Source organism: Triplophysa rosa, linkage group LG17 (genome assembly GCF_024868665.1).
Source record: "Triplophysa rosa linkage group LG17, Trosa_1v2, whole genome shotgun sequence".
Taxonomy (NCBI): domain Eukaryota; kingdom Metazoa; phylum Chordata; class Actinopteri; order Cypriniformes; family Nemacheilidae; genus Triplophysa; species Triplophysa rosa.
In genome coordinates this window covers 6,129,946-6,145,401 of record NC_079906.1, presented here as the reverse complement: position 1 = coordinate 6,145,401, position 15,456 = coordinate 6,129,946, and the positions used below count along the sequence as shown (strand labels likewise).

Below are 15,456 nucleotides of genomic sequence, written 5' to 3'. Positions count from 1 at the left end.
TATTATCAACTCATAATTAAAAACACATTCAAATAATTATTATAATCAATAAATGTAAATATATAATACAAATAAACACTTAACAGCAAAAGATTTTCCCTCTAACATCTTATCACTTTAAACTTTTTTTAATTTGGAGCGAGAGATACATGGGGAGTGGCTTCACTGCGTCAGATATACGTCACTTTTCTCAGAGCTGATTGGTCCAGTTTTGGTTTGCGATCTCTAACCCAGAATAAAACCTGCTCCGGAGCAGGTTAGGCGTGTAGCCTAAGTTACCATGGCAACGAAACCCGCTCCAAACCAATCCACATTCTTGAGCCCGAAAAACCCGAACGTACCTGCGTAAAAACCAAAACCGGCTTTGTGAAACAAGGCCACAGGAGTTGGAAAATGAGCGTGTGCGGTTGGAACTCCAACATGATAAAGTAAATCAATTAAATAGACAGTGGCAGAGGGAGCATGTGATATACATGTAAATAAGTGTTCTGCACTCATGCCACGATTTCACGCGGACACAGTTGGTGTATTCTTTGAGGCATTTGAGAGAACTGCTGCAGAAGGGGGTGGGCCAAAATCTTAGTGGGTCACGCTGGTGTCATGATCCTGCCTCACCTTGTCATGCTTTTGTGGCAGGGTCATGACAGTCCCACGTGTTTTTTGTGGCAGCGCATGGTCATTGTTTGTTTATGATGGCCATGCGCTCTCCTAGCTCATCTCTTGATCCCGCCCCCTCGTTTAGCTTCCCGCCAGTCCCCACACCTGCCTGGTGTAATTATCCCTTGTTAGTTCCCCTATTTAATGCCCTTGTGTTTGGTGTCCTGTGCGGTTTTGTTTTGTTTGCTCGCAGTAAGTCCATGTCTTGCATTCCCTGTCATGTATGATTCCTGAAAAGTGTTTCGTTTTGCTTTTTTTGTAATTTACATAGTTCAGTTTTAGTTTTTCCCCATCGTGGGTCTTTTGTTTTGTTTAAATAAAGTTTTGAGTTATTGTACAGCTGCCTGCACTTGGGTTCTCTCTCTTGACGATCGTGACAGCTGGTAAGGAGGGAGTTTTTGGATAAGGCCCAAGAAGGGTATGTAACCCTTGATGCTGTTCAGTGCATGGAGTACGAGACGGTAAAACGGGCATACGAATTGGTGCCTGAAGCCTATAGGCAACAGTTTCGAAAAGGCAGGTTAAAGCCAGGCCAAACATATGTTGATTTATCTAGACAGCAGGAAATACTTTCTGATAAATGGCTCCGGCCACCGAAACTTACTTCCGGGCTATGAAGCAGTTAATGGTACTCAAACAATTTAAAAACAGTCTACCCGAACATATTGCAGTGCATGTGAATGAATGAACAAGAGATGACAGAGGTTCGTGGAGCAGCAGAGATGGCAGATAATTATGTCTTATTGCATTAGGAGCCCTAGATAGCGGATAACAAACTGGTTACCCTACGACAGTTTGAGGACATGCTTTAAAGCATCAGGATCTTTTTAGATCTTCCTAGAGAGATTATCTGTTATCACTGTAAAAAAACAGGTCATATTAAGCCTCGATTCCCAGCCTTGCAAAAGGGAAGGGAAAATCGTCCCGTGGCTCTTGTAGTAGAGGGGGGACGTCAGAAAGTCTAAGAGATACGGGAGACAGCCCAGTCACTATTACTACAGAATGTAGTAATCTCACACATCAGAAGAAAATTCAGTGTTGGAGGAGAGTATAGGTCAGTATGGTGTTAGAAATTGTACAAAACTATGTGAGCGTGTAAACACAGCGTGCAAGCAGATTACAGCTGCGAGAGCACACTGAAAGGCTTGCGTAAAATGTAAACACGTTGAGATCGCAAATCTCTAACTTGAACACACAAATCAAGATTGTGCACGTAAATCAAGACTTGTGAGGGGAAATAACAAACCCCCCGAGTCAAAGCAGATTGCTCTCGCACAGTACTGACTACACGTGCAAGTGCTACTCTACTTTTGGCTACCATTTTGACTTTTGGCACTAAGGGGGTGGGAGACTGCGATTTTGTGACAACAAATGCCATTGGTCCTGCTCCTTTCTTGCGATTGGCTGTTGGTGCCGCCCTCAAGTCGATGACATAACTGGGAAATGGGGAAAAATAGGATCTAAGGAATTCACATTAAGTAATATTTTATATGTTGGCCCAAATGCAGGAAAATGAATGTGTGCAGTAAGGAGATTTATTAGAAACACTGGGTTAATATAAAAAAAATTACATTTATATTAAAGCACTTACGCTCTGCATTCAGCCATAGCAAATGTGCATTACCAGTGGTCACCTTTTTGTAGACAAGTCAGTAAAATAGATATGTTAAAATATAACGTTATATTGTGAGAGCTCACTCTTTAGTGTTGTTATAATGATACGATTGTTTTATGGTGTGTTATACAGATTTTTAAAATTATGTGTACAGTTCTGAGGTGAGCAAGGTGCCACTCCAATGAACACACTGGCCCCCTCACTTGGTACACGCTATAGCGTCAATTCTGCCTGGACCGTCATGTCGGAGTATTTGAACGCGGAACATTGAAAACGTTAAATTATAATATTATATAAATGAAGAGTTTGTTTCATAAATGAGAACCAAAAATCATGTTTTTAAAGGGGTCATATGGCACGAATACGTGTTTTTCTGTGTCTTTGGTGTGTTATAAGTTGCCCATGCATGTATTAGACACGTAAAATTAAAGTGTCGGAAACAAAAGATGCATTCTAACTAAAAGCGAATGCGAACCCAGACCTGCCTGAAACGCCTCGTGTAACCACACCCCGGCGAATGTACGTCACTTCGTAACATGATTTGACTTAAGACCGCCCAAATCTAAACACAAGTGAGGTGGGCGTACTTGTAAATCTCATTGTATCGTCACCGCCGCAGCCATGTCGTGGAGACGCTGTGTGTTTCGTTGCGAAAAGAAAGACTCTTTGTTTGCCATGCCAAAAGATGAGACAACTAAAAACAAATGGTTACATTTCATTTACAACACTGTTCCAGAAAAGTACAATCCGAATGTTCAAGTTTGTGCAGCACATTTCACTGACGATTGCGACGGTTGTGTGTTTGTGATCTCCAAATGCAGACATGCGCGTGCGCAATGTGAAAAAAGACAACATAAGTCCTAATAATCAGTAATTATGTTCCAACTAGAGGCAACAAATGTGGTGTTTATAAAGGGGTTTATTGTCTGTGTTGAGTCGCGACGAGACGTGGCGTAACACTGGTTGATCAAGAAGGGCAAAAGCGCTTGTGTTATTTATAATGTTACCATTCCCTGCTGTAATGCGAGCTTGTTTCTATCTCACACAAATTCTGTATGATGTATGGTTGTTTGTTTATAGTCTTTATAACGTCGTATATAAAAGGTAAAACAGTTAGCTATAGTTTTTAACTATTTAACATAACATTTTTTTAATAAAACCTTACCAATCCTTTACATCCTGCTCAAGTCGCGCTGGCAAAGTTGATGTATCGGCTTGATCATCTTCATTTTCTGTATCAGATTCGGACTCGAATTGATATAAGGAAGTTACGATGACATATTATCACCTGTCTGTCAGTACAATTGCTTGGGAACAAGATGTTCCGAATATGGTAAGAGGCGTTACATTTCCCTCACACTCTTGCAGTATTCGACCAATCACCTCACACTGGTTAACTGGCCAATAATAGCACACCTCGCTTTTCAGAGTGATGAGATTTGTAAAAAATCATGCGTTTCAGAGAGGCGGGGCAAAGAGGAGATACAAACATGCGTGGTGTGTGGAAAATACAGCGTTTTTGAACCTTAAATCGTGTATACACATTACATTACATCTAAAACAAATGATAATATGCATTTTAGCCGCGTCATTTGACCCCTTCAATTATATTGTCATGTTTTTATTGTGTTAGTTAGCTGTTTTTTTAAGTTATTATGGCTGAAATCAAAACAAACCAACTGCAGTTTGATTGATATTAATTGGAATGCACAATAAAAAAAACACGATTTTTGATTTTTTTTAAGAGCTATCTCATTTTGGAACCAAACACTTCATATGCATATTATAACACATTTGACTAATCTATATTACTCGCTAATCTACAAAAAGGTGACCACTGGTAATGTACATTTGCTATGGCTGAATGCAGAGTGGAAGTGCTTTCATATATTTAAAAAAAAAATTATATTAACCCAGTGTTTCTAATAAATCTTCTTACTGCACTGATTCGTTTACCTGCATTTGGGACAACATATAAAATTGTCATCATTCTGCCTGTCATCTCTTGTTTTTGCCACTAGGAGCCCCCATGGTGTTCTGTTTTTGATCCCTGTTTAATTTTAGTTGTTTTCACCTGTGCCTTGTTTTCCTGTAGAGTACTTAAGCCTTAGTTTTCCCTTAGTTCCTTGCACTAAGTTTGATTGTGTAGTACCCAATCTTTTGTGTTCTACCCATGTGGACTATTGCTTGCTTCCCGAGACTGGATTACTTTTGTGACCTCTACTTTTGGTATGTGCTTGTTCCCGTGTGAACCCTGCCTTTTTTAAGTTTTTTCAGTTTTTGATCACAAGGCTTTTTGATTTTGGAACTCTGTGGATTTACTTTTCCACCTTTTGGATTACTTACTTTTGTGAAAATGCTCCTTTTGCCTTTGGCCCTTTTTGTTTAATAAACTGAAATACTTAACCTGCTGTATCTGCCTAAATCTTCTGGGTTCCATCTCATACCACGTGGCTCGATTGGTGTAGTGACTATCCCTTACACCAGAGACCCTAATAAAAATATTACTTAATGTGAATTCCTTAGATCCTATTTTTCCCAATTTCCTGCCATATCTCCTGTTCTGTCATCGACTTGAGGGCGGCACCAACAGCCAATCACAACGGGAGTTCCAGAAAGAAGCAGGGCCAATGGCATTTGTTGTCACAAAATCGCAGTGTCCCGCCCCCTTAGTGCCAAAAGTCAAAATGACTCGCGGGCATCAAGAATCCCAGCTCGCGTGCGTAGAGTAGCACTTGCACGTGTAATCAATACTGTGTGCGATCTGCTTTGACTTATTTCCCCTCGCAAGTCTTGAATTACGTGCACAATCTTGATTTTTGTGTTCAAGTTAGAGATTTGCGATCTCAACACGTTTACATTTACACGCTCACATAGTTTTGTCCAATTTCTAACGCCATAGGTCAGCACCTTGTGACGTCTCGGCTATGGTAGCCTAGAGGAATATCCTGAAGTGTTCGCAACATGTGCAGTTACTCGTGCACAGTCAAACGGTTGGCCTCAGAGTCTGAGGGAAAGCGAATTAAAGGATCTGAAGGGATGCACTTATTGAGGATCAGAAGAATGATCCAGGGCTTAGTTCGTTGCGAGAGACTGCTGTGCCTTAGGCAGAGAGTAAAGATGTAGCAGAGGGGGTATATTGGCGTGATGGGGTTTTGATGCGAAAATGGAGTCCCCTTGATCGCCCGGCCACCTAAGAGTGGAGCTTGGTAGAGCAAATTTTGCTTCCCCAAAACTTTCGTGAGGATATTTTGCGTCTAGCCCATGAGGCTCTTATGGCAGGTCATATGGGTATTCGGAAGACACGTAGGAAGATACACAAAGATGTGGTGGCGTATTGTAGGTAGTGCCATTCATGTCAGCTGATTGGTAAACCAAATAAAAAAATGCTGGTTGCCCCTTTGTGCCCCTCTCTGGTGTGTGAGGAACCTTTGTCTCGGGTTCTCATAGATTGTGTGGGTCCTTTACCCAAGACTAAAAAAGGACATGAATATCTTTTCACTATAATGGATATGACAACTCGCTTTCCCGAAGCAATCCCATTGAGAAATGTCAAGGCTTGCATTATGTTAGATGTCTTATTGGTATTTTTCTCCAGGTTCTGTCTTCCTCGAGAGGTACAGTCAGATTGAGGGTTTAATTTTGTATCTAGGGTGCTCCAAGAGGTGTTGCATGAGCTTGGCATTACTCAGATTGTGTCGTCTGCCTACCACCCCCAGTCTCAGGGAGCTATTGAAAGGTGCCATCAGACTATGAAAACAATGATTAAGACCTATTGTGCTCCGTTTCCAGGGGATTGGGATGTTGATATGCCTTCTGTTGTTTGCTTTACGGGATTCTGTAAATGATTCCACAGGGTTTACCCCTTTTGAGTTGGTATTTGGCCATGAGGTAAGGGGTCCCTTAAAGGTTGTCAAGATGTTCCTGAAATCTACAAAGGAGACCACCTTGTTACAGTATGTGTCGGCTTTTCAGGAGCGCCTCTGTTCTGCTTGTAAGATTGCCAGGGAGTCCTTGGGTAGGGCTCAGACCCGTATGAAGGCCCAACATGATAAGAAGGCTGTGGAATGCACCTTTATGGTGGGAGATTAAGTGCCTGTGTTGACGCCAATGCAGGGGGATAGACTCAGTTGTAAGTTTTGTGGGCCTTATTCTGATTTGCGAAAAAGGTTAGGGACCGAAATGATGTGGTTTGCACCCCTGACCGTCGGAAAAAACTAGACCGTGTCATGTTAATCTTTAGAAGATCTATTACTCACGGGGGAAAGTAGCTGTTGCTACGGTTTCTATAGGCCCTCCTGTGTTTACAGGCCAGTTTGTGGACGTTGCATTGAAGGCCTCTAACTCTCTTCCTTTAGAGGAGGAGGATGTGAAAGCAGAGCCCATTGGTGTTCATCTTGGGAATTCTGCATATTTGAAAGAACTCCCTATTCGACTGGTAAATATGTCTACTGAGCAGCGAGCGGATGTTGAGGGTTTGATTAAGGAATTTCCAGTGTTGTTTAGGGATACTCCTGGCTTGACTACTTTAGCTGTGCATGATGTAGAAACGGGGGATGCAGCCCCTATAAAATAGCATCCTTTTCGCCTTATCGCCTGGCACCTCATAAGCGGAGTTTGAAGCAGGAAATTTCTTATATGAAGAAAATTGGGATTATTAAGGCATAGCAGAGTGAGTGGAGTTCACCGGTGGTTCTGGTTCCTAAACCAGATGGAACCCTTAGGTTTTGCATTGATTATAGGAAAGTTAATCAGGTTACCAAAACTGATGCTTTTCCTATTCCTCAATTGGAGGACTGCATTGATCGGATTGGCAATGCCCAGGTTATTTCTAAGTTAGATCTGTTGAAAGGATATTGGCAGGTGCCTTTATCAGAACGGGCAAATGAGATCTCCGCCTTTGTAACACCTTATACTTTGTACTGTTATAAGGTTTTTCCGTTTGTAATGAAGAATGCACCTGCCACGAACTTGTCTTGAATTAATGCGGGTGCTTGGCATATGTGGGTTTTATAGGCGTTTTGTGTCTAATTTTGCCATGTTAACAAAACCTTTAACAAGATTGCTGCAAAAGGGAGTATGCTATGTTTGGTTGGAGGATTGTGCCAAGGCATTAGGTCAGATTAAAGCTGTGCTGGCATGTCCCCTTTGTTCTGGTGGCTCCTGACTTCGGGAAACAATTTAAGCCGGCTGTTGGGAGCTGTATTGCTGCAATCAGATGAGTCTGGCATTGATAGGCCTGTAGCCTATTTTTCGAAAAAGCTGAATAAACATCATAGAGCATATTCTACTATTAAAAAGAAGCGTTGGCTCTGGTTTTGGCGGTACGCCACTTTGAAGTTTATGTATCTAGTGCTCGGGGTGATTTGACGGTACATGTATATACCGATCATAATCATTTGGTTTTTCTTGCTTATAATCCTTTGGTTTTTCTTGCTAAATTTCAGACATCAGCGTGTTTCGTTGAAGTCTTTTCTTGCAACCGTATAGCTTAATTATACAGCATGTGGCTGGCAAGGATAATGTTATGGATACCTTATCTAGGATGCCCGCCCCTGGTCAAAGAGTTAAGTGATTAAGATAGGAAAATGTATTATTTTTCTGGTCCAGCTCCAGTAGGACAGTCCTCATAGTTGAGTTGACTGTACCTTGAGAAGAGGCCATTAACGAAGCATTTGAAAGAAAGAATGTCCGGTATGCCAATTTGGCATACCGTCACTCACCTGGGACGCATAAAGCCACCAAGTAGGCAGGGCTGGAGAGAAAAAGAGGCAGAGCACGCCACGCGTGTCTCCGGCGTCGAATTCCCTTATGTTTCCTCCTTGCTAACAACGTCTTTTCCCTTGATATTATTATTACCGCCACGGATTATGATAAAAACTTGAACAAAAGAATCGCCAAGTTTAAACTAGATGGAGAACCGGAATCTCCATATGGTACTGTGCCGGGATAGGCAGATGAGTGGCCTCTCTGTGGGTGTTTAATTTGGCCGATACACACATATTCATCCACAAATTTTGGTGAGGAAGGACTCCCACGTTATTTTACATCACGTAGGGAAAGCTGAATTGTTACGACGGATAGTTAGACAGATTACCCCTAGACGATTATGTTATGTATTTATATTATTAGCAGATATTGTGTATCGTAACACAATCGCAACCAGATGCCAAGATCAAGAACCACAATCCCTTTCGAGATTCCAGTGGCACTTCAATCGAGGCAGGTTAGGATCAGCTCAACAGAGTTACGTCTGGGAAGAAAGGGAACAACCATCGAGACTCGAGCGCTCCTCTGGCGAACCGATCGAAACCAGGTGCCAAGATCAAAAAGCCAGAATCCCTTTCGAGATTCCAGTGGCATTTCAATCGAGGCAGGTTAGGATCAGCTCAACAGAGTTACGTCTGGGAAGAAAGGGAACAACCATCGAGACTCGAGCGCTCCTCTGGCGAACCGATCGAAACCAGGTGCCAAGATCAAAAAGCCAGAATCCCTTTCGAGATTCCAGTGGCATTTCAATCGAGGCAGGTTAGGATCAGCTCAACAGAGTTACGTCTGGGAAGAAAGGGAACAACCATCGAGACTCGAGCGCTCCTCTGGCGAACCGATCGAAACCAGGTGCCAAGATCAAAAAGCCAGAATCCCTTTCGAGATTCCAGTGGCATTTCAATCGAGGCAGGTTAGGATCAGCTCAACAGAGTTACGTCTGGGAAGAAAGGGAACAACCATCGAGACTCGAGCGCTCCTCTGGCGAACCGATCGAAACCAGGTGCCAAGATCAAAAAGCCAGAATCCCTTTCGAGATTCCAGTGGCATTTCAATCGAGGCAGGTTAGGATCAGCTCAACAGAGTTACGTCTGGGAAGAAAGGGAACAACCATCGAGACTCGAGCGCTCCTCTGGCGAACCGATCGAAACCAGGTGCCAAGATCAAAAAGCCAGAATCCCTTTCGAGATTCCAGTGGCATTTCAATCGAGGCAGGTTAGGATCAGCTCAACAGAGTTACGTCTGGGAAGAAAGGGAACAACCATCGAGACTCGAGCGCTCCTCTGGCGAACCGATCGAAACCAGGTGCCAAGATCAAAAAGCCAGAATCCCTTTCGAGATTCCAGTGGCATTTCAATCGAGGCAGGTTAGGATCAGCTCAACAGAGTTACGTCTGGGAAGAAAGGGAACAACCATCGAGACTCGAGCGCTCCTCTGGCGAACCGATCGAAACCAGGTGCCAAGATCAAAAAGCCAGAATCCCTTTCGAGATTCCAGTGGCATTTCAATCGAGGCAGGTTAGGATCAGCTCAACAGAGGTACGTCTGGGAAGAAAGGGAACAACCATCGAGACTCGAGCGCTCCTCTGACGAACCGATCAAAACCAGGTGCCAAGATCAAAAAGCCAGAATCCCTTTCGAGATTCCATTGGCATAGGGTTAGGATTAGTTACATGTAATTATGCATAAAAGCATTTGCGTAATAGGAATCATCTCTAAGCTGAGTTCTGAAGTCATCACTTTTTCCAGAGAGCATTTGGTTTCCGACATGAAGCATGACATTTTTCTACACATGCACTGCATCATGGTAACAAAAATGCTCTCTCTAATCAGGCTTACCTCCTTAGTGGACTTCTATGGTTGGTCATTGGTCTATTCAGTTGATATTCCTTTGGTTTTAGTCATCTGCTCCTCTTTCAGGCAGACGAAGAGAGCAGGAAGGACCCTGTTGATGCAGACCATTTTCATCCACTCGACCGTCCACTGAACCCTATCACATATTTCAGTCTTGGAAATCCACTGGAACTGTTTTGCGGTCACTGAAAAGAAATAAAACTTATTTTTAATGATGTTGGTGGCTAAACTTTGGACTGCTTGTCTGTATTTTATGCAAAGGAATTCAACAAACTTTTTGGGAACCACAGAGCAACTGTCATGCATGGTCACCGGTGGTTGAGTGTGTTGCAGGAATGACTGAGCAGAGGATGCTCCACGAGGAGTACATGGAAATAACTATATCATTGCTGTTATTCTGAAACCTTATCAGGAAATGGAAAACATTGTACTTTTTAAATGATTAAATACTGTGTTGTCAAAGTTAGGGTTGTGTATCGAAACCCACGCGGTGCCAATATGGCACCTGACCTATGTATCCGGTATGTAACTGGACCGAATCAATACGCAGATTTCTGTGCCTCATTTCAGTGCCACTTGCTGACTGAGCCGTCAATTGAGACATTTGCCCTCATTCACGTGAACGAAAGTCGGAAAGCTCTGATAATACAAATTCATCACAACTTATACAATGGTTAAACGGATCGCGAATGATCTGTGATCCGCACGGAACGCGCGCGCCCTATAGATCAGAAAGCGCATGACCAGTGGATTCATCATAGTAAAAGACAGTTTTAATGTGCACTCTCTCTCTCTCCCTCCATCTCGGCGAGTTCAGCATTCATAACCGGGTACAGTCTTTAACTTCAACCGCATAAGGCACGTTTTAAAGTGAAACTAACGTTAATTCGAAACGCACATGACGTGTCTGTAATGCAAGCGATCACAATAAAACTGGCGCGCGTTTAAAATCAATGGGCGCTCGTTCTTAACTCAGTAACGCATTTGACAAGAAAGACAAGCGAGACACAGCAGTGAAATTGCTAAAACCTTATAGCATCTATCTGTCTGTCTGATAGACATGCAGTCTGTCAAGATTTTTACTCTGACTGCATGTATAGGCATACTCATTATTATAATGTCTGTTTTTAAAATAATGCACATTATAATGTAGCCAAGGCGGCTCTCTGTAAATGGACTTAATCTGTTGATATATTCAACGCATTTTCTGCCCCTATTTAATACAACTCTTTTTTTAAAGTATCGATTTGGCACCGGTATCGGAAAAACCCCAAACGATACACAACCCTAGTCAAAGTTGACAAGCACTTTTAAATACTTTTGTTGGTTATATATTTGCAAAACCCAGTGACAAGCAAAGGGTGACTAATAATAATTAAAAAGAAAAACCACAAAATATAGAGATACAAGGACAGCAGAGATATGAATATACTAAAATGATAGTAAATATACAAATATGTATGCCTACAGTAACTAACATGAAGCAAAGAAAATAGTTTCATAAATGTGCTGCTACATACATAGTACAGTGTCATATGTTCATTACAAAACAGCCTATTTGTTATTATTTTGAAATATATTTGAGCCGAAAGTGTAGTATACACAGCATACATAAATATGCTTAATAAATCTGACAGAAATATAATAATGTTTAACAAAATAAACGTATAGTTGTAATATCTAATGCAAGAAAACATCTCTTGACTTTTTACTAACGAGCGAACAAACAAAACTATATGTGTCGACTCGCATCGAATCTAAATTTGTTCTTACCTCGATAGAAACCATCCTCGATGCTTTGCTGCTTAGCAAACGTGTAACGATAGGATTGCACGCGAAAACATCTCACCAGATATTGTGAGTTTGAGAAAATCACAAGACTGAAACAAACTCGTGTGTCTTCTCCGCGTTGTTATGATTCTAAAAGCAGTTACAGCAGCCGAGGCGTCTCTAGTAGCGTCTCTCATTATGACGTCAGTGATATCTATCTACTGTATAAAAGCATGTTTATCACATTTTATTTCAGCTATTCTGGCGCATTGGTTTTTCTGTCATCTGGATAAAATATCGTGTAATTAAAAAGATGAAGCGCTAACGTTACGCGCGTGGCTAGACGAAGAATGCTAGACTTTATTCACTCATCAACATTGAACATTAGCCTTGGTTTCATGAGACGCACGCGCTGGCCCAAAGTTAACGTCCGGTCGGTTTTCGGTTGTAATATACCATTTATTTATATTTAATTGGTGTTAATAAATATTACATTTATTGTATATTAATTGTATTAAAACTACAATAGTTGTTGATTATTTGCCGAGGTCTACCGGAAGTTGGTGTGGGCAACACGTACGTTTGTTTTTGTTGCCGCCGCTGAAACCGTCTATATATACAGGATATGGTGTTTGTTTAATAAAGAAAACGCTGTACATATGTAAGGAACCAGTTCTTTATTTACCATTGTATATTGCAAACGGGTAGCGACACTTACAGCACGTGTAACAGTTTGTGAAGGAGGAGACGGAAAGTGTGAGTAGCAGCACAAAATGTCAATAATAAAAAAGGTTTTCGACATGTACGTTTTTAATGTCAGAATAAATCATAGAATAAAAAATAATAACTGTAAATATTTATTGTATACGATTTAACATAAACATCCAATTGTATATTTATGTTGGACTCAACTTAACATTAGTTGGACTCGAGACATTAGCATCAGCCTTAAACTTTAATCTTTTTCATAATTAATTAATAATCTAATCACATTTAAAATGACATGTAATTTAATGTACAATGTAATAATGACATGTAACAATTTACATCAACATGTAATATTGGTGTAAATACATTCGTGGCACATTTAAGAAGCATTAAACAGTCTTTGTATTAAACCATGTCATGCTGCTGCGGTTTAAAGATTTTAGAAGTTTTCGTTTATGTTGTTCAATATAAAAAATTCAGATGATTACCCTTGTCATAGATATCTTATTATATTATCAACGTGAACACTTCCTTATATAAAGAGATTTCCTTGACCACTTTTTGTTTCCCATTTATTTGTGCAATGCACATTAGCATATGTTTTTTTAGATTTAGATTTAGATTTTTAGATTTAGATTTTATAGATGTTCAGATCTATATGGAGAAAAAAAGACAAGAACAAATGTATCTCACAATAATACTGATACAGCGGACAAGCACAGAGCTGTATCCGAATCTTATCACTTCCTTACAGAGAACATCATTATTGAGAACACCACACATTCACTACTGTACAGAGTTTAGCTTTTGTTCACAGGGATTGGGGCTCCATTGTGGATACACAGCATTATCAGTTCAAGATAGTTGTCTTTATCCATTATGTGCATTGAAGTCTTAAGCACTGGTCTGTATGAAGGGAATGGTCATTGACAGCAAACAGTTCACTGTGTGATGCAAAGCACAAAAAGAGGAAGCATGAATGAGATGTACAGCAGGTACTACAAGTTTTGTGTGTGTGCTGTATTTACCTAATGCCATTAAAGTGCAAATATACTGAGAAGAGAAAGGGCAGATTAGTGGCTGAACACTCTAGAAACTTCGGCTGGACTATGTGCCGCTTACAGTCAAACATGCAGTACGTTATGTGGATACCAAGATGGGCAAAACAGAGCTGGATTTTGAAGTTCGATCCACTGCTGTTGTCTAATGTTAATGTTGAGGTCATATGGAAAACCAGCTGTTGAAAATATTAATGTTATGGTCCACATGATACTGTATGTTCAACTAGACTAGACGACACTGTAAAAAAAAGAAAATAACGAAAATGTACTGGTAATTTTTAAGAATTTTCTCCATGTATAAAATGGCAACATACTTAAAACTGTGCGTGCGTGCATGCGTGTGCGTGATGTTTGTTAATCTTATTTTTCTCCTTAAATTTCTCTGGGTCCATCTCTTTTGCCATCTCTTCTTTTCTCATCTCTGCTATGGTTTTTGGCCCTTTTCTTCCCTTTCCCCCAGCAAAGCCCTGACCAGAGAGCAGGTCATCGAAATTAGCATCCGAAACCTTTGGCCTGGTTCCTGGAATGAAACAGAAAACAGGAAATTGTTGTTTCCCGCAATTTACAAGTTTTTCCATCATTTATGACAAGACTTGGATTCATTTTCCAGCTGTTCATGTTTTCACTGTTATACAGTAGGGGGTGCTGTTTTACATCTTTTGAAAGAATACAGCATTTACAGCTCCAAAAACAAGCAAACGTGTTATCCGTGTCTTTGACAAAAACACAATTTACTCTGCTTTTTTGCTCAGGTTGTGTTTTTAAGAAAACTTCCCACATTCAGGAAGAGATAAAAAAAAGAACATAAGAACAATAATATGTTTTATAAAGCAGACGCCTTTGTTCTCTCACATTGTATGTACAGAAAATATTCTGAGGGCCATGATTAAAAATGCTTGCGCTGGCTGGCAACTTCATTAAAAAAACGGGCAGAGAAAGATTTAAGCCAAGGACGACTTTTGTAGATAAAGATACATGGCTGTAAAAATTAAGTGTTGCATACAGATTAAATTTATATCTTCAAATGAAAATGTAAATGTACTGAGGGTGTAGTCAGTACTGACCCATGTTCGGCTGTGCTTTCGCTCCAGTGCCCCCGGGTGATGCTCCACCATATTAGAGAAGCTGACGTTGTAGTTTGGTCTGTTCTGTTCTGTGGAGAGGTGTGAGGCATGGATGGTCCAGCTGCCTTAGGTGGGGTCTGGTGGGGTGCTCCCTGGTTCTGAGGTTGCCACTGACCTGTACCACCAGGTTGCCATGAAGGAAAGCCAGTACCGGGATGCCAGCCTCCAGAGGCAGTGTGCTGCGGAGATGGATCAGGACGCTGGGAATGCTCCTCCTGTACTAGAGGGTAGTCAAAAGTGCCCCAGAACTGTTTGCTGTCCTACATTCATTCAACAGAACAAAAAAATGATAAATTACATTTTCCTACTATGGGAGTCAATGGGGGGGCAAAATCTTTCTGCTTATAGGCTTTCTTCCAAATATCTTTCTCTGTGTTCATCAGAACAAAGACATCTATACAGATTTGGAACAACTCGAAGGTGAGTAAATGATGACAGAACTTTCATTTTTGGGTGAAGTATCACTTTAAGTCCTGGTTTATTGAATGATTGTATAAAATCAACATCACGTTTTCAGATCATGTCAGATGTTATAATATACTCTATATAAACAAGATCTCATACAAATACATTTTTTAGCAATCACATCTTAGATATTTTGAGCCTTTGTATTAATTTTGTACAGATCTGTAACAGATTTATTTTAGGACAATCTCATATTCATCTCTTACCGGCACAAACAAAGGAAATCAAGTTAAGTCATTTTTAAAGCCATGAAGCTTTTACATCCCATCACATTAATGATGTTAACACATAAATCAGAGAATGCACCAGCAATTTAGTGTTATTCCAACAGTTGTGGTCTTCAAATAAAATCCCAAGACCACTAAGTCTGAGACCAAGACAAGACCAAAGACAGTCGAGACCGAGACAAGACCAAGACCATCAAAAAATGGTCTTGA

The 15,456-nt window shown here is 40.8% G+C and overlaps 1 protein-coding gene across 2 annotated transcripts in view; it reads right to left on the bottom strand.

The window, feature by feature from the left end:
* The window catches only part of LOC130568376 (beta-1,4-galactosyltransferase 4-like), a 32,262-nt gene that overhangs the window by 13,633 nt on the left and 3,173 nt on the right, over positions 1 to 15,456 (bottom strand). Inside the window, exons 2-4 of one of the 2 annotated variants that reach the window (XM_057357201.1) lie at positions 14,495 to 14,814; positions 13,398 to 13,950; positions 9,877 to 10,076 (exon numbers count right to left, since the gene is read on the bottom strand). In XM_057357201.1, coding sequence (XP_057213184.1) covers positions 9,877 to 9,905 — 29 coding nt within the window. In that variant the 5' untranslated portion in view covers positions 9,906 to 10,076; positions 13,398 to 13,950; positions 14,495 to 14,814. Of the gene's footprint in view, positions 1 to 9,876; positions 10,077 to 11,664; positions 11,766 to 13,397; positions 13,951 to 14,494; positions 14,815 to 15,456 lie in introns of those variants that run through there. The other variant, XM_057357202.1, reaches the window with a different exon arrangement.